At 37.7% G+C, this 24,887-nt stretch overlaps 1 protein-coding gene across 1 annotated transcript in view; it reads left to right on the top strand.

Moving 5' to 3' along the window:
- LOC136863779 (uncharacterized) overlaps positions 1-24,887 on the top strand; it is a 742,720-nt gene that overhangs the window by 622,905 nt on the left and 94,928 nt on the right. The window contains exon 5 of the mRNA XM_067140131.2: positions 20,954-21,173. Within this exon, the coding sequence (XP_066996232.2) occupies positions 20,954-21,173 (220 nt within the window). The remainder of the gene's footprint in view (positions 1-20,953; positions 21,174-24,887) is intronic.

Here is a 24,887-nt window from a genome sequence, read left to right as displayed (position 1 = left end):
TTACAATCCTGATCATGAATTCATTTTACAATTCATCTAAATACAAATAAACGATACCTATGTACTAATTCTCCCCTCTCTGTCCCCCGTAACAGAGTTCCCCCCGCCTTTCTCTTTACCATCCGTACAGATATGTTTGTGTTATCAATAGCACAAGCCGGTGACATCTCTCCAGCTGAGACAGTTGGAAGTAAAGGACGTGAAGCCAAGCGGGTACACAAAATGTTTCGAGATATACGAAAGTCTCAGTAACGGACTACTACATTCGTATAATTCTTCAAACTTCTTCATGATATAAGAAAGTTTGCAAAACGTAGTAAACAATATAGTATATACAGAAATTCATTTTGAAAGGTGATGTGATGGAATCTGAGAATATTCTTGTAGATCGATACATGTCATTCATTAATTAATAAGTGTGCCTTACAGGTATGCTATCTTATTCTAATTGTTAAGTGTATCAGCCGACTAAACAACTTAATAGTTATATGTTGTAGAAATGTAAGTACATTATATTTAATTATTTGAAAACTATATTCAGAGTGCACATTGATGATGTTCCAACAAGTCCATTGATAACATTTGAAGTTCGTATTGTTCGACAATGCAGCTGTGTTCTAATTGTGTACGTTTTTCCGTACACTGAAATGACAAGCATGCTTGGATTTTTACGTCACCATTAATATCGTGATCATATTCACAGTACTTTCAGCTTTAGGTGGTATCAGAACCACAGGAGCATTACTTTTATTTTACGAAACCGTATGCATTGGCCACTCACTTACTTATTGGTGGTCCGAGAGACATGCGTATATATTGTAAGGGATGCATTCTAAACACTGGAAATCATCGTGGAAATACCAAGTTGTTGTTGAAATTAATAATTCTGCTTTTGCAATTTTTGTCAGGATAACTTTGAATGGCATATTTTCTCATGACACAGAAAGAATTGCTGACAGCGAGTGGCTTGACAACTTAGGACACCGTATATGCCTTCAGCAGAAATTGTAAAATATTTACAGTGCATTTCTGGTCGCGAATCAGAACTCCTCTGAAACATTCTGTCTCGATCCGAAACTTTTGGTGTATTCTCTTTGAGCTAGCATATTTTGTTAACAAATAAGAACTTGCCGTTAATTAAAAAGCATACTTAGTTCACTTCCCTTAATATAGAAGTAAATGTTGAAGAAAAATCAAGTTCTCCTTCTACCTTTGTGGCCATTAGGATGTGCAGAGTAAAATTGTATTAAACTTTTAAAATCATGATGACAACACGATTAGTACACGAGAACATCATTCCTTTGAGTTCTGAAGAAAAAACTTTTCTCTTTTAGCTACGGTAGCTCCTAATAGAATGCTGAATTAAATATTTCGCTTTTAATATATGAGTTCCAATACTTTGCTAGTGGTGAATTTACAATCGATCTAAATTTCAACGAAGTGTTATGTGAAGTCCACAATATACCACTTAAAATGTAACATACATCTGATCACAAAACACAGAATTCAGCAATTACTGAGCATTGTGAAGGTAGGACAGTGTGATCGGACTGCTGAGTTAGTATTACTAATGAACAGGGTCAAGCCAAGAGTGAAACGATGTAAATAAATTACGTATACATTATTTTCTATTAGGTGTTGCGTAGGGTAAACGATTAACTAAGGGAATGCCTCATTGCGTAAAAGGCACAGTGGCTTATAGTTTAGTTAGTACTGAAATATTTCGCATATTTAGCCTCTGAAGAGGCTTATCAGAATGAAGTTATCAAGCACAACGAGGTATTAAATCACTTCGTAGTGAAAGTAAATTTAAAAGTCAGTGTAGGGTTGATGGATACTTTTAGTCGTAAGTTCGTGAAAAGAGCAGAAACGAATAATAAATTAATCGATACATTTGGAGATGAAGTAGAAAAAACTCTAAAATGTCCGTACAATATTGTGATTAGACTGTAAAAACTGTTGCGCATTAAATTTTTATGAACATATTAGTTAAGAAAAATGTGTGACCTAATTACAGAGAGAGAAACGATTTCAGAAAGTGAAGAAAATAAACTTAAGCAGGACATAACGTTATCTCAGGAAACATCAAAGTGTGAGAAGTTAGTGAGAGACGTTAAAAGAAGACACACAGAATTTATTTAGCAGTAAAACATTTTAGGTAATCAGGTAGAAAATCATTACTAATATGTGAGATACCCTTCTTAACTGATCCAAGTAATTGAATATATTTAAATTGATGGTATACTACGAATGATTGTAATAAATAAGATACCCATTTGATGTGTTGTAGCATATCCCAAGGAAGTTATTAAAGCAGTCACACACTTCCACAGACATTACGACCAGGTGATGTCTTTGGATGATAGAGTGAACCCATTTTGTTTTGCATTAATTGTACAACTTGCTGTCTTGAGCCTAATACAACTTTTTCGATTCTGAAACGCATGATTGTGGTTCCTTAAGTTCCAAATATTTGTATACGAGTATATTGACTAGGATTGAACTCACGGCCAACTAAGGGAGAAGTTTATATCACACGGCTGTAAGGGAAAGGCCTACACTGGATGAGTAAGATAGAATGTACAAATGTATGTATGTATGTATGTATGTATGTATGTATGTATGTATGTATGTATGTATGTATGTATGTATTTATGTATGTAATGTATGTATGTATGTATGTACGTATGTATGTATGTATGTATTGTAACGGACTCTTCACTTCATCGGCAACTACTGTAATGAAATTCGCCACGCACATAACCTTTTTTCTACGATTAGTATGGACTTACCTTCATCATGATATAACTGCATTTTTTCTCCAACTGGAACTTGCATACTTCTGTGAACTTGCATACTTCATACTTTGCATGAACTCTACTCTATTCATCTTCACCATCTTCGATAAACTAACTTCCTTTTTGCCGGCTGACGTCACGTGACCGCCTGGTATATTCGCGCATGCTTCACTAATCTCTGGAATCTTCCAGATATATTTCTCATTCTACTCCACACTATAAATACCTGGCCTTCCTCTGGAAATATTGAGATGGACTTAGGCCTGTGTGGAGGGAGCAACATCCTACGTCAACTTCGTCCTTAATTACATGTGCCCAGATATCTTCATTTGCGGGCAGTTCAATTTGCTTCATGATGAGGTATGACAAACTGATTTCTTTACTGTAAATATTTTAAATTGCATTGGGACAGACTTTCCCTGCAAAATTAAACTGGGAGCATGGCATTTCCAGGCCGAAATTTCACTTGCCCCTTTTGTATTTAAAACTTTTCATTGACGACCTTCGTAACAACTTTCTTTTGAAGTGTGCGTGTGGTGTATTGGCAACTGTGCGACTTCTACTGTATACACACTTCTATTCGTTCAGTGCTTCGGGATATTGTGAAAACTGGTTTAATGGAACTACATTGTGGTTATTTGGCTGTAGAACTACGTCACCTAGTGTTAATCTGTGTGATAACGGTTGTGGTGGTGACCTGCATATAGTATTTGCATTTTGCTCAGATAATTTTTCTGCTGGTATACTTGAATTTGCTAACTGAACATCTTCCTTTTCTTGTCGTTCTGGGTTTCTCTTCTTATTGCAGTATTCATCCTTTCCTTGTTTGTCCCTTTCCTTTCCTGTGGCATTCTTTCTCTTGGATATCTTATCTCTTTTTTTATATAATGAATTTGTAATCCGTGTAAGTGGTTGGGAAAATATTATATTTGTATAGTCCTCCTTTCATGTAAATTGTCAGAGGTTTGATTTATTATTTCAATATATATATATATATATATATATATATATATATATATATATATATTTATTTCTAAATTTTATATTGGTTTCTGATCTATTTTCACTTATCATGTCCCTTATTCCTCCTTACATTTTTCTTTAACTTTCCAGGTTATGTATCATCCTTTCCTTTGCCCAATATCTTGTTACTCAGCAATGCTTGTTGGAGATTTCTAAGACCACGGCCTCCATTCTTAATTGGATAGTTACTTCATTGCATAAATCTTACTACTTGAGGGGAAACTATTCTTAGCTTTTCCCTTAGCACTATTATACATAATATATGTATATTACTCCCATGGGCCCAGTTACAGTATGTATGTATGTATGTATGTATGTATGTATGTATGTATGTATGTATGTATGTATGTATGTATGTATGTATGTATGTATGTATGTATGTATGTATGTATTGCACCAATACGTTGAGGGCACGTTGTTACTTCAATCATGCTCAATTAACGGGTTATTTATTTATTTATTTATTTATTTATTTATTTATTTATTTATTTATTTATTTATTTATTTATTTACGAAGCACAAGATACAGCTACACTGAGCAAATTTCACTTGCACTGTCAACAGACTATTTAACAAACATAAACTTTCATAATAAAATATAACAAACATAACAAAATATAACAAGATCAGGTACACATCCTACTAATAGCTGTCCAAATCGAAAACCATGAGAATGTCCATGTTCATAGCCAAGTCGTCGTGGGTCAAGATGGCGGTATAATCCCATCACATCAACTTATCTTTAAGATACTATTTACACACCTCTCGAATACACTTTTATTTGATGCTATATCAAGCTCTTGCCTCCTATTAATATTGTTAAAGAGTGTTGGGAGGCGGATTAGGAAAGATCGTTGAAGTATTGAGGGCTGAGTGTGGGGAATGTGGAGAAGGTCTTTGGTTCTGGTGGAGCGGGAAGGGCGCGGAGAGAGTAGTGTGAGACAAGATGTTCCGAGCGGTAATGTCCATTTAAGATCTCGTGGAGGAAACTCAGGTCAGCTACCTGTCGCCTGATGTACAGCGGTGACACATTAATTGCCATTAATACCTGCTGCGTAGACAGATTTCTGAGCTTGGTGTTTCTGTTCCTTACAATTGCAGCAAAGAAGGACACTGCTCTGTCTAACTGCTTAGTATTGGAGGGGGCGGCTGTTGTCCAAATCGGAGAGCAGTAGTTTAAGAGAGGTTGAACGATCGTGAGGAAGAAGTGACGAAGAGCAACCATTTCAACGGGCGTCAAATGAGAAGACCTGCACCTGACGAGCCGAAGTCCTCGAACACATACCGGCACTAAAAGCCATACGCCATTTCATATCAACCGGTTCTATTCACATAATATGCGGACAACTAAATATTTGATGAAATGAAATGGTTTACTTATGGCTTTTAGTGACGGGAGTGTCCGAGGACATGTTCGGTTGGCCACGTGCAGGTCTTTTTGATTTGACTCCCGTAGGCGACCTGCGCGTAGTGATGAGCATGAAATTATGATGACGACGACACATACACCGAGTCCTCGTGCCAGCGAAATTAACCGATGTTGGTTAAAATTCCCGACCCTGCCGGCAATCTAACCTGAGACCCCTGTGACCAAAGGCCAGCACGCTAATCTTTTAGTCATGGAGCCGGACAATATTTGATGATAATAATAATGGCGTAAGGTCTCCGGAGAGGCCTGGTGCGGGTCTTTTTCTCGTAGGCGGCCTATTAGGCGACCTGCATGTCTATGAAGATGAGGGCCCTACCTGGGATGATTTCTAATGCTGAATGCGCCACACACACCCATCCCCGAGCCATTAGAATTAGCCAATTAAGGTTAAAATCCGCGAACCGGTCGGGAATCGAACCCGGAACCCGCTTTACCAAAGGCCAGCACGTTAACCATTTAGCCATGGAGCCGGACGTATTTGATGATGTGATAAGCGTTTCCAGATTAGGATAGCATTTGGGACATTGATATTGTGAACAGTTCTCCTGAATTACTGTTACAAGACCTGAAGGCATTCTGAGGTAAAATATGTTTCTAGAATCTTATTCGCTGCCCAAATTATTCGCTACTGCAATGTTGTATATTTTTCGTTCAAGAGTCAGTCAGCTCTTTGTATTTTTGTCCGATTTTTGCCATATATGAAATAGTAGAATGACCGCAAGGTGACCAACCCCAGCGTAAAGAATCATAACAAAATTTATCAATAAAATATGGAAACATCTCTTCATATTATGAATATCCATGCAAGGATTTGTGGTACATTGATACCGTCCATTTTTCCGAAGACAATGGAACATGATAATGAACGCGCGCGTTGGAGACGATGTTACCCGACGATGTTTCCATTAATTACCTTGATGTACGGGACGAAACTAAAAATGTGTTCACTACTTCCCCGCCCTTACATGGTGTAAGTTTAATTGCATTGTTAAGTATACTTGCGATGTTGATGTGTGCGTGCCTTCATACAGCTAACCTTATTCATCGCTTTGCACGACGAGAGTATTATAATTACTGTTATATAGTATAAAATACATTTTGGAACTCATTGTAGGGGCTGTAATTATGGAAAGGGCAGCATTCAAATGAAACTCAGCGTCAGTGAATGGGTCGTGAAAGCAAGCGGCATCCCTTGGGAAGGAAAAATAAGTCTATTCATACTTCGCGAGGTAATTAGGCGAAATCTTCGTTTCAATATCTTCCTTTCTATTCAGACTACAACAATAGAAAGCTTCAGATATATTTGTGCTTCTGTAAATGACGAAGTCCTTGTGACACAAAATGAAAGTGGTTCTATAGAAATTTTTCTGCCTCGTTCATGATAAATTTCCGTCTCAAAAGTCAGTCTGTTCTCTGATACATATTATGTGATACCGGAGTTACTGAAACTTGCATTTAATTTTGAACATACTGGTGCATGACATAAAATTTTTCTACAGAGTGTTAAGGGCTGTCGAAAATTGACATAGACTGAATGTTTCCTAGTCTCAGGAAGTCTTGGCGTTTACTCGTGCTTGTGCTTGAGCTCATAGGTACGTCGTTATAACCATTGCTACCGAACGAGTTGGTTACAGGGTATGGGCAGCGTAGCTGCATGTTTTTATTCGGGAGATGATGGGCTCGAATCTAACCACCGGGATTTCTGAAAATGGTTTTCCGTAGGTTTTGATTTTTAAACCAAGGAAATGCTCCAGGAGTACCTTCATTAATGAAAGCTACGGCCGCTTCCTCCCCAGTCCTAACTCTTTCTTGCCTTGTCGCCGGATACCTATCTGAGTTACTGTGACCTTCGACTGCTAGCAAAAGGAAATCTTGTCTAAATCATCCTGCATTTACAATGTAAGCTAACGTATACTCAGATCAGATGATGTAACGTTTTCCCACAAATTTAAGGTATGTATTTCCTTCATTTTTCATACTGTATTTAAGCAGTGTTCAAGGTCTATGTACCCATGCTTTCTGAAAAAGAGTTTCTGATAATGTTCTCCATCCTGCTTGTTTTAACACAGTTTTGTGTTGATAGACGAAGAGCTTTGTATTCTTCTTTCCCCACACGCCGAAAATTATAGAGGACGCATAGGGTATCTAGATCCTTGGAATAATTCTATGATATCCTTCAATAGGTATTGACTGATTACTTATACATCCAAGGATTCTGTTATGTATAAAGCCCTGTCTGTAGATTCATTAGTGCAAGCTAAATAATACGATTTCAGGCCAAAAGTTTCGGTTTCTGCTGTGAACAAAGACCAGACGTTATTATTATTATTATTATTATTATTATTATTATTATTATTATTATTATTATTATTATTATTATTATTATTATTATTATTATTATTATTATAGATAAATAATGTATATATAAATATAGTTAGATAACGCCTTTATTCACGGTTCATGTCCTTTATTACACTTTACCACAACGTTAAAATTATACAATTTTATAATAGAAATAGTAAAAGTTACAACGAACCATGAAGAAATATATTAGTACAAATACCAAACATGGATAGAGTAATGACAGATATAATTATAAAGTGTGCAACATGACAATTTAAATGAAGAAAACAACAATTGAAAGTAACAACAGTAACAGACCTAATAAATATAAATATCTAATTAGCATAAATTAATCTCCTGCATCCCGCCTGTCTGTGATGGCTCATTTCAAGAATCACTAATGTGCTTTTCACCATTCTATTACGCATTTCTCGAGAAAGGTTCATGTTTAAAAACATTCATATATGACCTAGGAAGCCTAGCAGTAATGATTTCAGTGAAGAAAGTCGAATTAAAAACCGTTCGTGCGACATTTTAGCTTATGCTGATTAAACCATTAATGGTACCTAGGGCATATACTATGAGGATAAGAATAGTTAAGCATAATAAGTTCTACATAAATGTCTGAGACAGTATATATCTATCTTTAACGCATATCCCACTATCACTATTAACGTTACAGTAACGATTTAAGTGAAGTTAATCGAAGAAAAACAGGTCTTCCTTGCGCTTTCTGTAACTTGCGCTAGCTAAACCGTTAAACATGCATCCGTACTACGAGGGTAAAGCTTATTTAGCACTGGCTGATGTACCCGTGCTTCGCTACGGAATTCTACCTTGTATACAGAATTCTAGGTTATGTAGTGTACACGTTGTGAGAAAGATTGCATTAAATTGCATAGCTCTTAACGTTACCCTAGAAATGCGGCGGGGAATTCACCAAATGTCTTTTCTCACATGAAAACTGGGTTAGGGCATTTTCGTTGTAAATGTTGGCCCACTTGCCTGCCATCCATCACGATCAGGTTGGGGAGTTTTCTTTATAATGTCAGGCACTCACACTCCACCTGTCTATTTACAACCTCAGAAAGACTGTCTTAGTGGTTTTCCCAACTGAAATGAACATAGGCCATTACAATGACGTCAGTAGGAATGGCGCGATGAAAAGCAATGCTTTCATATGAAATAGTCTATCAAATGGAAAAACGCACATTTTCTCACTATTAACGAACGCTGCCGATCCAGCAGTGTTATCATAGCCGGTACGGTAAAAATCTATAAACATAAATGATCGGAAATGTATTTCTATTTAACTTTAGTTATGTATTATTTATCGATAGGACCACTAATAATATAAATATTTGAGAATTAAATTTTGGGCCTTCCCTTTAACTACCATTTCACTCAGGGTTAATAAAATATTTTATAGCCTAGATTGTAGTGGTTCATACCACGACTTTACATACCGATTTTCATTATATTATCTTCAGCCGTTTTCTCGTGATGCGTGTACATACGTACAGACAGACAGACAGACAGACAGACAGACAGACAGACAGACATTACGGAAAAGTAAAAAAGTGCATTTCCTGGTTACAGTCGACATGAATGATACAGAAATACTATTCTCTTCAAATTCTGAGCAATGTCAGACAAAACTCTTATTTTATATATGGAGATAATCGGTTCTTCAAAAAGTCCGTTACAGTATATATCTATCTTTAACACATAACATACTATAACAGTTTTTATGTTAGTGTTTGCATTAAAGAAAAGTCAAATTTTAAAAACAAATTTTAAATTAATTAGTTAATCCTTATCAAAATGAAGTGTTTTCCCCTCAGGTAAATGATGTAGATTAACATGTAATTTACATAACGTTATTTTCATCTACACTTTCGTAGATATCGTCGATTTCATATTTTCGCGCGTTCAGCATTCTGAAAAACGGAAATTAAAATGACCAGCTTCAGAGTGACTGAGTCGATTGCGAGCCAGCGCGCGAGCTATCAACGGCTTCGGCCAGAATTCGTTACACATGGTTCGATAATTAATATTTTTCGAGTGATTTTTCGTTATGCAACCCGCAAAATTAATACCGTCCTGAAAACATCTGCCCTGCCGGTACGCTCAGATACAACTAGATATCTTGGTACTTACGGCCTCACCATGATAGGACGCCGTAATACAGTAGTAATGGTCTTCCTATGTTGCTGAACACTTCAATATCATGTTTCAAAACTTCATTGTTGGTTTTGCCTTTTGAGATCCCGTAGATGGAGCAGGAAAAAGGAATGTCAAATTTTACCTGAAGATTATTATACAACTGTAATAACATCGGTGTTGTGAGGGTGAAACAGTAGTTCAAGTTGTGAGAAGAGCCAATTAATGATACCGACAATCAGGAGAAATGATTCTCAGCTCTCTCGGTGGTCTTTCAGAGAATCTGGAAGACGATGATGATGATAATGGTTATAATAGTAATAATAATAATAATATTATAGAGTACTGAGCGTTTTTGACAAGCGAGTACTTCCATTCTTGTCAAGATGGAATATGAAATCGCTAGAGTTGCATGGTTTTGTTCCGTGATGATCTTAACGAACAGAAAAGGAAATCGTTACCACTCAGATTTATAAAAACACCTGCGAGCTGGTGGTGGCAAATCAATGATCCAGAGTGATTTGCTATTATATCTATGGCATTAAAATTCAGTCTGTGTCTGGTAGGGTTTCAAGTATATTCTTTACAATGCAATACTCCGGCACAGTCTGCTGATCAGCTCGGATGGACTGCAAAGACTTGTAGAAATGATTTATCAATCGTCAGAAGAGGAAAAACCTGTGAACGGAAGTCTGTAGTATTAAATAATAACTGGATTCATAATTCCAGGTCGGAATTATACCACATAATTTCAAATTATGAGAAGAATTGTTGCTGCCATCTCTTAGAAAATATCCATTACAGAAGTTTTGATTACTCCTCACAGTTTCAAGTTAACAATGACATTACCTTATGTACACTTAAGGGCAGATTTTATTGTTTTCTTTAGCATTAACATTACTCTATTAAATTTTAAGCAATATTCACGTTTCTGTTCTTAATATTGTAGTATCCATCTAAATATGCCTGTATAATACATCTCTCTCTCTCTCTCTCTCTATCTATCTCTATCTTTCTCTCACTTTACCGATCACGTGTTCTATTTCTTTACTTCTGGCCTTAGCAGTGATTGCATTTACAGTGCAAGTACTTGGGAGGAGCTAAGAAGAGGTTGCCTTAACAAATGCCTTGGTAACTTTCAAATACTCTGAACAGAACTGACTTCTTGTATGCCTTATATTGGTAATCTATTGTATGAATATTTTTACTGTACTAGGTCTGCACGAAAGTGAAATAAACTCGTTACGATTACGTTCTTACGTTGTATTCTTTTGAGTGATATCGTCAGCAGTTTAACGTTAAATATCTTGTGAAATTTGAAACTAAAATACTAGTCAACAAAATAGCTGTTTGCGAAAATATTCAGATTGATGATTGTCTTTTTCCAGGTAAGTTCATAACGGAGGACCTTTTTTATTGTACTCGTCACCTGTCCTTTTTTTAAATTTTAAAAATGCTATTTGCTCGGGGCAACGACCTATAGAGATATTTGCACGCACTTGCACCATGTGATATGAACCTGCGTGTATTTGGAATGGAGGAAGTGTAGAGTGTTGAATGTGAGGAGAGGTACGTTAAGGTCGACACAAATACCCATACCCTAGGCCAGGGATATTAATCATTTACAATTAAAAACCACTGACCCAGCCGCGAATTGAACCCGGGGCTGCCGGGTGACAGACGGACGCTTTGTCCCCTACACCGCGGGGCCACTCGTCCACTTTAATCGGCTATTACTCAATTTTTTTGCATAGTTTTTTCAATTTACTTCTAAAATATAATAAACCTCCAAAGTGTAAACTTAAAAAGTTATGAATATTTTACGGATTGTATGGTGAAATGTGGTGCGCTTTTTTAAGTCGAACGATGGTGTAAGCATTTTAAGTTGGACAATCACCGGATTAGCGTATCTCAAAGTCAGATTGGCATGGAAGGAAATACACTAAATAAAAATAAATGGTATTTGCCAACTAAACCCTGATATTTCATTCTCTAAAAATGGACAACAGCAGTATTAACGGGCTTACATTTGTGAATAGCGCGTAGCCAAATACAGGTCTTTTTAATGGATGGCAGGGGCTATGTGTAGTGGAAGATATATTCGTTATTTTGCAATGGTAGTTTTGATGCTGGTATTTACCGTAAAATGTTTCCTTTGGTTATTGGGAATCCTGGCTTTATGACGAATAAAACGCATTCTGTTTACTTATCCCTGTTCAATAGAGTTCCACTTCAACTCAAAGCTTCAGTGACTGGTTCGAAAACATGGGAGACTGTGCATATTTAGTCAAGGAAACATACAGTACAAGTTTGTTTATGGGCGAGAGACGTATATGGAATCCTTTGGCTGTAGCAAATTTCCTAATACTAAATTTCGCATGAATTTATTGGTAGTACATAGCCATAAGACGCATGATGAAGACACAAGATCAATTAATGGTGCTGAAGCTCAAATAAACTTGTGTACTCAATTTCAGCAAGCACATGCATGAAATATACAGAGGGTTATCTGTATGCAGATGTGAAGGAAATGTAGTATTTTGTACACCCGGAGTTCACTCAGTATAAGAGTATATCGCTATCAGGACCTCACAAGAAAGGTAAATGTATATGGCTCCTCCGAACATCTTCGTGCAAAGCGATATAAATTTAGGTTAGCCCCATCAAAAACTCTCTTACCTAGAAGAAATGGGATACTAAGGGAGGATATGTAAGAGGGACTGATGAAAATGAATACAATATCCTTGATCTGGTATTGCTCAAATCTTTTCCAGTTCTTGAAGATCTAATATTGCTTTCGTAATATGCTACTGAAACATATTTAAGGGAACACGTTTCCAATTCTAATTTAGGAGTAGTGTTGAAACCTTTGTCCTAGCAATTTAGATGAGTGAAAAACTTTCGGTTGAGTCTTCTGTAACACAAGTCTCTTTCCCTTCCTAAGAATACGTCCTTATAGAATTATCATTTTCGTCATCGCTTTCAGTCAGATATATAAATGATTTTACCTGTGTTGTTAGTCTATTGGTATTTTCATCCACTCATTTCTAGTGTCATTCTCGTGCATTTTTTGATAATAGTACTGGTTTTGCAAACCTCTATCTACAATTTTATTGTTTTCCGGGAGGCCAACGTGCCAGAATTTTGTCCCAATGGAGTACCCTTACCTGCCAGTACACGTACCGACAGGAGGCTGTCATATTTCAGCACCTTCAAATACCAACGGACTCAGCCAGAACCGAACCTGCCAAGTTAAACTCAGAAGGCTAGCGCTCTATCGCCATTATTATTATTATTATTATTATTATTATTATTATTATTATTATTATTATTATTATTATCATTATTATTATTATTATTAACTGTTGTACCAGTCTTCGGAGCATAGCGAGCAGTTTCTTTTGGGGAAATAACCGTTTAATCATACAGATTTACGAGTACGTAGCTATAAGTAGACAGGCAGGCAGTTTTTTTTTGGGGGGGTCCGGTCAGTCGTTAAGGGGAGGTATGAGTGAATTTTTCAACTTCCACAGTTTTCATAAGTACTCGCATAGACTTTTGCAGGCATCTAATTTTATAATTTATGATTTAGTAGCGTTATTAGTTATTGAGTAATTGCCATCTTTTGTATTTATAACGTAGTGGTATAAAAGTCCCTTGCTACAAAGGTTTTGTTTGATCAAGCTGATTTTTAAAACACATATATTTAAGATGTATAGAAACAATAATTTTAATTGGTTTTGGTGTTAGATGGATTCTGTTCTTTCTAGAAATGTTTAAACTCTCATTTTATATATTTGTAAAAATTCAGGATTTAATGTTTGGATCTACCTATTAAAATTCATATTAAAAATAAAAGCAGTTCAAAACCCAGAACTAGTTTACATAGCTGTACACTTAGCAGCAATATTAATAAGTTACAACAGTATCTGACAAGAATCGCATCGCAAGGAGCATTTTGTACACAGCAAAACTTTGAAAAAGAGCAATGCGAGAAAAAGGTATGTTAATATTTACTCACTCAGAACTGCCCTACTCCATATGTTTCCCCCTCACATCTCCTTGTGGTTTCTTCCTTAGAAATATTCTTAAATTTTACATGTGTCCTAGCCATTTTCTCCTGATCACGGCCCCTCTTCTGCGCCCGAGCAATACCTCGAACATCTTGTATCTTGCATAGAGAAACTCAGGTCATAGGGATGGTCGAAATTATGATAGAGTGAAGGGTTTCCAGAGTTGTGTAATACCCCATATTGAATTCTGAGACAGCCCTGAGTATACCAAGTACAAGTTTTTCTTGAAAATTAATGTCTCGTTGGGGCATTTACTCCACACTACATTATGGAGGACTTGTTATCATTCTGAGTGCTCCCCGCTGTACAACGCTGCAATATCTGATTTGAGACCAGTCGTAAATACACAGCTGCTATCTTCTCTACAACAGAAGGACTAAGCTTACAACTCATTTTACTGTGGCTATTACTTGGTTTTCCTTCTGCATGTTCTCGGTTGCAGAAACACTAAGAGTCGGCACCTTTAGGACAAGTCAAATGCTGAGGTTTGCGGTCAGTTGACGAACAGTGTCTAGGGGTTGCAAAAACTGTTCTCTTCACCTTCCATAAATCAGGAATAATTATTATTTTATATGGCATGCCTATAATGATGTGTCAATTTAATTATAGTGCTCTCTTTAAAATTGCCCTCGTTTCGCCTACCCAGTGTCACACCCTTCGCCCTCCATTGACAACTTGATGTGTAACGGAAAGCATTCTCGATGGATCTCTTCTACAGGGCCTCTACAATGTCGTTTTCCATTGCATTAATGGATGTGTGGGTGTGGCTCTGTGCTTTTAAATGCCCCGCGGGCTCATATTAAATGGCTTCTACAAGCATTAAGAAGGCCGGAATGACTAAAATATAATCATTTTCTGAAAGAGGGTGAACTGAGGTACTTTTGCATGAATAAAGAGGAAAACCAAGTTTTGGCTCAAAATACGAAAAATTCTGTCATACCTCCCCTTAAATTCATTATTGGGGCTACATGATCCATCAGTGGAGATCTCTTGCGCACACTGTGTCCAGTGTACTTCCACTTGGAGCACTAACTTACATTAGGGAGGCCACATGGGACTCACCGTTGTAGAAATATTCCGCCCATGTGACTTGGTGACAGTCATGACGAAACATTCACTATTCAGGAATTGGAAGAGCTAGAATTGAAGAATACGTGGTATGATAACAGACCCCTCAGTGCCACATTCGGTGAGAATAACCGTCTCTATTAAAACCTATACAAGGTGCGCACTCGGAACCACGTGCTATTCGACAGTTCAGAGGCGTGTAATTTCCCCATCAGTATGATCGAAGCTCCGATCTTGAGAATGAACAGTCAGTGAATGCAGCTAATATTCGTCAAGGTTGGAAATCATAATTACAATTAATAGCCCCAGAAATCCTCTTTCTCACCGTAATGCATTCTTTCCTAACGTGTGATCCACATTTTTTTTTACTTTGCTTTACGTTTCAACTAGTACAAGATTCAAGTAATAAATGATTGTAATTAACCAACCGTCTAATGGGTTACTATTAGAAAAAGTAGAAATAATATTCTAACTCTATTATGGAGCGCCGCCATGCTTGATATGGTACATGAATGAGAGAAGGAACATCTCAACTGGGCATATTATCCATATTATCGGGCATATAAATCTGTTGGTCACAATCTTGGAGGGTTATGACGAGGGAAGTTACAGAGGCAGGCCAAGACTGAAGTACATTGGGCAGCTAATGGAGGAGCTACGTGGAGCTATTGGCACATGACCGGGGCTCTTTTATAACAGCTGCCAAGCAACCTCTTGGTTGACAACATTAGAGGAAGAATGTAGCCAATAGAAGTAAGCCATTCCTTATATTACCAGAAGATTTTTATCACGTCGGAAAACTAACGAAAACATTCTAGGTACTATTCCAGAGACTAAGAAAAAAGGAACAGTGTATATCAGTACAGTATGTAGCAATGATTGAGGATGTATTGAAGATGAAAGCAATTAATTACAAGAATCAGTTATTCAGTCAATACAGTACCCGTTTCATTGTGAATGAGAAACACCTTCGGCCACCAGACCACCGCGTTCGATTAGAAATCGGACGGTGGCTTCTAATACAGTGAGCTGTAGAGTTTCTTTTCGAAGTACACATAATGTTTGCGAACGACATGACTGCAAAAATTACCTAATATCGCTGATCAGCCTGATCAGCAACTTTATCAGTTCATACAGAACAGTAAATATGGCAATGTTTTTTTTGTTCTATTGTTATTTTTCTAGCAAGCCTGTTCATATCTAGTATCAAAGGTGAGGATTATCTGTTGAATTTTATATCCCCTATGTTACTGAAATGTTATGCATTTTACGTAAACTGGCATGTCGTGGAATACAGGTAACATCTGACAATTAATAACATGTGTTTTAGCACCGGGTCCGCTATAGACGGGATGGTGGATTCAGGTGATTTAAATCTTCCTTTAGAAGTCCAGAGTTTCTTTAAGTATAGTCCGTCTCGCACCTATCACCAGACCGACCACCTCCCACTTTTGTATTCTGTATCTGTTTATGAGGTCCTTACATCCTGGTTTGTAGAAGGCTTTTTTCACTTGAGAGATTGTTTTTTCCTTTTCTCTGCCAGTGGTTTAACGTCGCACTAACACAACGAAGGTTTTCAGCGATGCAAGGATGGGAATTGGTTAGGAATTGGAAGATGACGGCCGTGGCCTTAATTAATTGCCTAGTGTGAAAAAGGGAAACCACGGTAAGTCGTCTTCATTGCTGCCGACAGGGGATTCCAACCCACCACATCCCGAATGCAAGTTTACAGCTACGCGACCTCAACCGAATGGCCAAGTTGCTAGGCACAGATGTTCTATGGCTGGTGTTACTTGTCCTCAAGTCTCACAGTTGGGTCGATCACCGCAGTCACTCCTTTAGTTCGGTCGATTGCTGTGATGTCAGCTCAACGTGTTGATCCATCTTTGGAGCGCATCCGACTTCTTCAAAGGTTTCCAGCGGTCGTAGAACGCATTGCGTTGCGGCGGTTTTTATTCTAATTAGCTCTCTCTTGGGACTGAACTCTAATAAGTGAGGAAGGGTTTCGAAATCGTCACATCTTGTGCAATGGTATATAGCCTATTAAGGCTCCTTCTAGGAAGAGTTTGAACAGGGATTGTATTACAACTAAATTTATTTCGCTCCGTCCATTGCCTACATGACATTCCTTTCTTATTGCTTACCCAGGAGTTGCATTTCTTCCAATGAGTAAACTACATTACTCCTATTCATTCAGATGAGAGCGAGGTCCAGTTTTTGAAAGAAACTTCACGAAGCACTTTTCGGATATTATGAGCATTAGAGTTTCGAAATTGTTCAGTTTGTCCTTCGGTGAATGTATAGCGTTTGAGAGAACAATTCATTTCAGATTGAAGCCCTCGGGACGCCCTATGTTTCTAAGCCATCAGCCTATTTTATATATTTATATGTTGAACAAGCAGCTACCCGCGGCTTCGCTCGCGTCTTTTTAGTTATTTTTTAAAAGTAAGTATTCCACGGTATTCCACTGAAACATTATCTGGAAATCCATAAAGTATAAAAACTCACCGAAGAATTACGTTTCATTTACCCCAGAAACTCTTTGTAGACCACGGATGTGGTATTGCCTTTTGGGGCTAAGATGACTATGCGACATAGAACTGTATATCTGAGAAACAGTCTTTTTTCAAGCCGGAAAAGAAGAAAAAGAAAAAGTTTCTTTATTTCTATAAGAGATTACACATACCTTTTTCCACGTCTGTAACATCTTTACCTTCTGAGATATAAGTATCGCCATAAAAAGAATTCAAACCCTTTATCAGCCCTTCCCCCACCCCCACATAAATGGATTCTCCGAAAACAAAAAAAGTATATGTTTCTTCATTTCTACAGGAGATTCCAATTACCAATTTTCACGTCTGTAACATCGTCAATTTTTTAGAAATAAGTATCATCATAAAATAATTCAATTTTTTCCCATCTTTTCACCCACGTTAAGTGCTTTTCCAGAAAACAAAAATGCATGTTCCTGCATTTTTAAAGGACTTTCCAAATACCAAGTTTCACGTCTGTAACATATTAAGTTTCGATATATACTGTAGATATACCGGTACTCATTTTAAAAATTCACACGATTTTCAATTATTTTCACCCACTTAAGTGGATTTCTGAAAACAAAAAAAATACGCATTTCTCTATTTATAAAGGAGCTTCCAAATATCAGTTATCACGACTGTAACCTCTTCAGTTTTTGAGATAGGTAGATCCTCATAAAAATAATTCAACACCTTTTTCACCCTCCACCAAGTTGATCCTCCAGCCCCCACGCAAAATATGTGTTCCATTATTTGTAAAGGAGGTTCCAACTATCATTTTCCACATCTGTAACCTTCAGTTTTTGAGATTATCCGACTCGTTGGCTGAATGGTCAGCTTACTGGCCTTCGGTTCAGAGGGTCCCGGGTTTGATTCCCGGCCGTTACGGGGATTTCAACCTTCATTGGTTAATTCCAATGACCCGGGGGCTGGGTGTTTGTGCTGTCCCCAACATCCCTGCAACTCACACACCACACAAAACACTATCCTCCACCACAATAACACGCAGCTACCTACAAATGGCAGATGCCGCCCACCCTCATCGGAGGGTCTGCCTTACAACAGCTGCACTCGGCTAGAAATAGCCACACGAAATTAATTAAAAGTTTTTGAGATATAAGTATCCTCATAAAAAATAATTCAACTTCTTCTTCACTTCTTTCCACCCATCTCCCCACTCAAGCGGACTTACCGAAAACAATCAATATGTGTTTCTTTATTTTTAAAGGAGATTCAAAATACCAAATTTCACGTCTGTCTGTCGTCTTCGTCACCACTTCATCCTCATCACGACGCGCAGGTCGCCTACGGGAGTCAAATAAAAACCTGCATCTGGCGAGCCGAACATGTCTTCGGACACGCCCGGCACTAAAAGCCATACGCGATTTCATTCTTTTTACCCCCATTATTTGAATTTTCCAAAAACAAAAACATGTGTTCCTTTATTTTTAAAGGATATTCCAATTACCAATTTTCATATCTGTATCAACTTTAGTTTTTGAGATATGTTTATCCTCATAAAAGGTATTCAATCACTTTTCACATTTTTTTCACCCGTTAAGGGGGATTTTCCGAAAAAAATACGTGTTTCTTTATTTTTAAAGGAGATTTCAAATACCAGTTTTTACGTCTGTAATCTGTAAGTTTTTGAAATAAAGATGTGCTCGTTTAAACACTCCCCCCCCCTCATTTTTCAATCCCTTAGTGATTGAATATCCAAAAATTCCTCCCTTAGTGGGCACCTGCATACTAATATAAATGTATCCCCAAAGTTTCATTTCTTTATGTCCAGTAGTTTAGGCTCGGCGATGATGAGTCAGTCAGTCAGTCAGTCAGTCAGTCAGTCAGTCAGTCAGTCAGTCAGTCAGGACATGTTATTTTGTATATACAGATGAGTGCTTCCCATTGTGCTTTGACGATCCAAAGTCCTTTTAACCTCCGTGGTGAACAGATCATGGCATCCGGCACGTCTGTTGGTAATCCAATCATTTCCTTAGCAAAGCTCTTTATGGCATTGTCAATGTCACTGAAAATTGATGCATTCAGGTTGTTATGAGATGCGCACTAGGGCGAGTATGTCAGCTTTTTTCAAAAATACTGGTTGAGTATATTTAATTTTTTATCAGGAATGAGAATAGGTGAGCTAGCCAATTGGTTTCTATTCTTCGAGAGCTGGTCCATGAAAGGAAAGGTATTGAATTTAATGTTGCCTTGAAAAGTTACGCCAATGTATATTATTGGTCTCATTTGTAAAAATGCACGTAACTTTGTTTCCGTCTAGAATAGTAAGAGCAGTAGGACACTACTGACCTGTACAAATACTGCAAAACAGCTTTACTTTCACTAGTATGTGTTTGAAGCCCAATTTTAGCTGGGAAATTTGTTGCCGCGTCTCCAAAGCGCTTGGCGGAAGTTTTGTTCTTACATAGAAGAATCAGATCACCTACAAACGCAAATACTGTCAAATTTTCTGCTTCGGGAATGATCGCGTAGCCGTATTCCTGCAAAATGTATCTCTCGCTTAATTCTCTCAGAACGTTGTTAATCGCTAAATTGGACAGTATAGGGGAAAGAGGAGTATATTCTGCCACCCCTCTCTTTATGGGGATAGTACCTGTTCTGGTTGTCTTATTTACCGGCATGCTAGTTGAATTATCCGTCCGAAGATTTACGAACAATATACAAAGTTTACTTGATATAGGAATGGTGCTAAGTGTTCGCTCTACATGCTCATGTGGTATGTTGTGGAAGCCCTTAGAAATATCGAGAAATACAATATAGCAGTCTATCTTCTTACTGTTCGAGTCATTCTTGCAGCCACATAGATCTGATATATTAATGAAGGTCTCTGGATATCACATGAAACCATTTTGATTTGAAATGTGTTGAACAGCTTTCTAAGCATTTTATGCTTCACGCGTTCGATTATCCACCGCTGAATTGAGTAAATTGTCAATGAATATCATCTGGGTCAGGCCCTTTACGCTAGAAATCGGTTGGGACAAACCACCAGCGATACGTGTAAGTATATAAAAAAAGAATGCTTTCATGGCCGTCAAGCTCCTTTATGTTTGTCAGCTCCTGTATAACAGCCTCTCCAGAAGCGGCATCAAGACGGATTCCGTGACCTGCGTTAAAAATATCATCCTTTGTAATAATATTTTCTATTTAAAAGGCTGCAGCCCTGAAAGATGGTTTTCCGTATCTTCCCCGTTTTCACACCTTAATTAAGACCACGGCCACTTCCTTCCCGTTCCTATCCCTTTCCTATACCACCGTCGCCATAAAACCTATGTGTGTCGATGCGACTTGAAGCAAATTGTAAAAAAATATATCTTTGGAATGTCTGTCACTCTTAAACGGTTGACCATGGGACGTGTGTCCACTGGGGCATTTTGTGTTATTCTAATGTATACTATCCACGCCTCCTTTACTTCCCACTTTTTTGGAACACCCGTATAAATGTTTTTGATAATGTATTGTTAATGGAAAGATTATACAATGCACCTATTTCCTTTCCAGGGTCTGGGATCAATGTAACGTAGTTCAGGACTACTTGACTGTATATGATGGTAGCACAGCTTCTGATCCTGTACTCGTTCGTCTGTGCGGAGGTGATGTTGTGCCAGATATAGTCAGCAGTGGACCTCACATGCTTCTTGAATTCCACACGTCACCGTTTGATAATCCGTTTCACCCAGTTCCACTTAGCTATCTTCCAGGTTTCGAACTCGAAGTTCAGGTAAGGAAATTCAATTAAAATATCATTGCTCACATAAGAACAATAAAATTGTACACCTTTTGATCTTTCGTCTCTTTTAATACTGGTATTTTCTTCAAACCTCCTTCCAGTAACTTTAAATATTAGTGCATTTCATCTGAAATGCTGATATTACGTGCTTCATGTGCTGAAGCCTTGGCCCGCCATTCATTTCTAAGCAATTCTAAAATTTCTTGTTGTGACTAATAACAACCCTGTTTCTTCAGTACCGTGATTGCTGAACATTGAAACTGCCATTGTATGGTAGTATCCATTGCTCAACAAATAACTGGTAGCACAGAACTAATTCAGTCTTTGAAATTCTTCCTTTATAATAAGTAGGGAACAGAATTTTTGTGCTTAAAGTCTGGAAAATATTAATTTTCTTACGCATTAAAATGTAACAATGAAACGTAATTAAAATATGTCGTTTCAGTATTGCACAATTTTAACAATTAACGATGTTAATAATTAACGATTAATTATTAGTAAATATTTTTTATTCAATATTACACAATTTTAAGCATGCATTTTAAAATTAATTTACCAATCATGTTGAAACAATGATTGTTCAAAAAACCACGGTATTGCAGTGAACAATGAAGTCATTCGCTAAGTTTTCCATCACAGACTGTTGTAGTTTGTCTCAGAACAGTGCACTGTACGAGGAGCAGGGATCATTCAATATCACAGTAAGGTAGTCTTGCAAATTTCATCAAAAGAATGTCACTGATGCATAAATTCTCCATTTCGCCAACGTTTTCTTTCCCTTCCAAAATTTTGGAATATTCGCACATAGTACGAAAACCACATTTTTAAACTCCCTTCTTATTTTCTTGTTAATAGCTTATACTCTGGTGTCTTTGCCTGAACGAATGGTCTTGTCATTGCCTTGCAACTAATTAACTGTCACAGTGATTATGTTGGTTGATGTTTCTAATTTCCTTGTAGAGTGACATAAAAAATTAAATTTGAAATTATGTTAGATAGCTCACTTTTAGTTAATTGTCCTTGAGTAATTTCTGAATAATTTTTATTGATTGAAGGTCATCTGTATTTAGTTAATTTGTAACTGATACAAAATTTTCAAAATTTCCTGCATCTAGCCATGTCTGCCAAAGAGTAAGTATGAGTTTAGGTGAAAGCATAAGACCTGGATTTTTGGCACTTAGCAAATCTCTTGCTGGGGTTTTCTTGAGCACTTTCTTGCCATTTAAAATTCACTCGTAATATGTGTCTGTTTTTTTCTAAGAAGCTTCGTAAGCTCTCGATTTTTCATTTCATACATCAGATTTAAGGAAACCTTTGCATGATATTCAGAGGTTTATAAAATCAGGGAGCATCCGTGGCTCAGGCGGCAGCGCGTCGGCCTCTCACTTCTGGGTTCCGTGTTTCAAATCCCGGTCACTCATTGTGAGATTTGTACCAGACAAAGCGGAGGCGGGAGAGATAATTCACCGGGTACTCCGGTTTTCCCCTGTCATATTTCATTCCAGCAACACTCTCCAATATTTTTCATTGCATCTGTCATTCATTAATCATTGCCCCAGAGGAGTGCGACGGGCTTCGGCAACAGGCACAATTGCTATCCTAGCCGCTAGATGGTGGCTTCATTCATTCCACTCCTGGCCCGGTCGAATGACTGGATACCAGGCTGTGGATTTTCACTTTCTTTCTTTCATAAAATTAGGGAACATAAAGTGGCAGTTGCTTCGCCTAAAAGAACTTTTTCCAGACGTTGCACGTGAAGCGACAATTCTGTGTATAGTCCCTGTTAAATGCTGCAAGACTTGAGATCGCTGATCCACATTTTCAGATTTCCCACAAGTTTGAAAGAATAGAAAATTTACATCACTTGGAAAAATTAAACTAAATTCAAAAACATATGTTTGCAAACGACTGTGAAAACTGGATTTCACTGTCGGAATTATAATACCAGTAACTTCACTCATGTACCAGTATTGTATAGTCAGGTGGAGACAATCAAGGCAACACCAATAAGTGAAGAACATTTGGGTCAAACATACTGCTTCATTTCACATAATAACGGATTGGCCTGGATAAGGTGATGCCTTTTGGGTGGCCTACCCAATCCCAACCGGGTGGGGAATGACAGCTTAAAAAATGGGTTCTCCTTTGAACGGAGAGCGAACGAGCTAGCACGAGCAGTCACATTCAAGATGAAATCAGAAAGAAATTCATTGACAGCGTGTCTTCATTAATATATAAAGAATTTGAAATGAGTTTGTGGGTTGATTTGAAAAACCAGAATTTAAGGAAATAAGTATTCATCACATAACTATTAAAAATATGTATTTATAGCAGAATTATTGAAAATATGTAGTTACATATAAGTATATTTATATATCTAAAATTCGTGGCCCAGTAATAACCTTTTGTCACAACTTATTAACATCAAATATGTCCGGCTCTGTGGCTAAATGGTCAGCGTGATGGTCTTTGGTAACAGGGGTCCCGAGGTCGATTCCCGGCAGGGTCGGGAATTTTAACCATCAATCGTTAATTTCGTTGTCACAGGGACTAGGTGTATGTGTCGTCCTCATCATAATTTCACCCTCATCAAGACGCGCAGGTCACCTACGGGAGTCACATCAAAAGACCTGCACCTGGCGAGCCGAACATGTCCTCGGTCACTCCCCGCACTAAAAGCCATACGCTATTTCAACATTTAATATTCGTAGGCTGCCCTTTATCATACACAACCAGCTGTGTAGCGTGAGGATAGCGTGCCTTTCTCTTACCCGCAAGCTGTAATTCTGCACTGAGGGAAGAAATGGGGTTATTGTGTGATACGTGAGATAGCGGATTTGGTTGGGGAAGCCAAGCAATGAAGCAGAGAATGCCGTTACGCTGACCAGGTGACACTCTGATATATATAGGCTGGGCATCAGTCGCCTTTCCATTATCATTACCAATGTGATTATCTGTAAATTATATATTTATGCTCAGGATGAATTCAAAATATTCTCAGCCAGTTTAAGGTATTTCAGCTTAAGTACTCCTTTCCTATACATAGTTTCTAGCAAAAATAATTCATTTCGCAGTTTCACAAGCCATTTAATTTTTCATGTAATTTGAAAGTAAGGGTACACCTTTTACTTCATAACTGACTGGGCTAGTTGGCCGTTCGGTTAGGGGCGCACAGCTGTGAGCCTGCATCCGAGAGACAGTGGGTTCGAACCCCACTATCGGCAGCCCTGAATATGGTTTTCTGTGGTTTCACATTTTCACACCAGACAAATGCTGGGGCTGTACCTTAATTAAGGTCACGGCCGCTTCCTTCCCATTCCTAGGCCTTTCCTATCCCATCGTCGCCATAAGACCTATCTGTGTCCATGCGACATAAAACAAATAGCAAAAAAACTTCATAACTGCATCATATCACGTAGTGACGATTATCTGATACGTATTATATTTTAATGATAGGATTTATAGGATTGATCTCTCTCTGGCGGCTCCTATGTCATCCTATTATCTTCCATGAAGTTCAGATTTCTAGAGTTAGAAACTTACCTAGCGGTTTAGTTTCTTGTGAAATATTAACGTAAATGAATAATGTAATTCATCGATTTAATATATTCCTCTGTCGGTCATATGCCGTTAAGTAACTTGCAAAAATGGTGCTCATGAAATATTTCCTATTAATTCAGGTGTTTCTTGATTGTGTTAGTTCGT

The sequence above is a fragment of the Anabrus simplex genome, chromosome 2 (genome assembly GCF_040414725.1).
Source record: "Anabrus simplex isolate iqAnaSimp1 chromosome 2, ASM4041472v1, whole genome shotgun sequence".
Lineage (NCBI taxonomy): Eukaryota > Metazoa > Arthropoda > Insecta > Orthoptera > Tettigoniidae > Anabrus > Anabrus simplex.
This window is presented reverse-complemented; position numbering and strand designations above follow the sequence as displayed.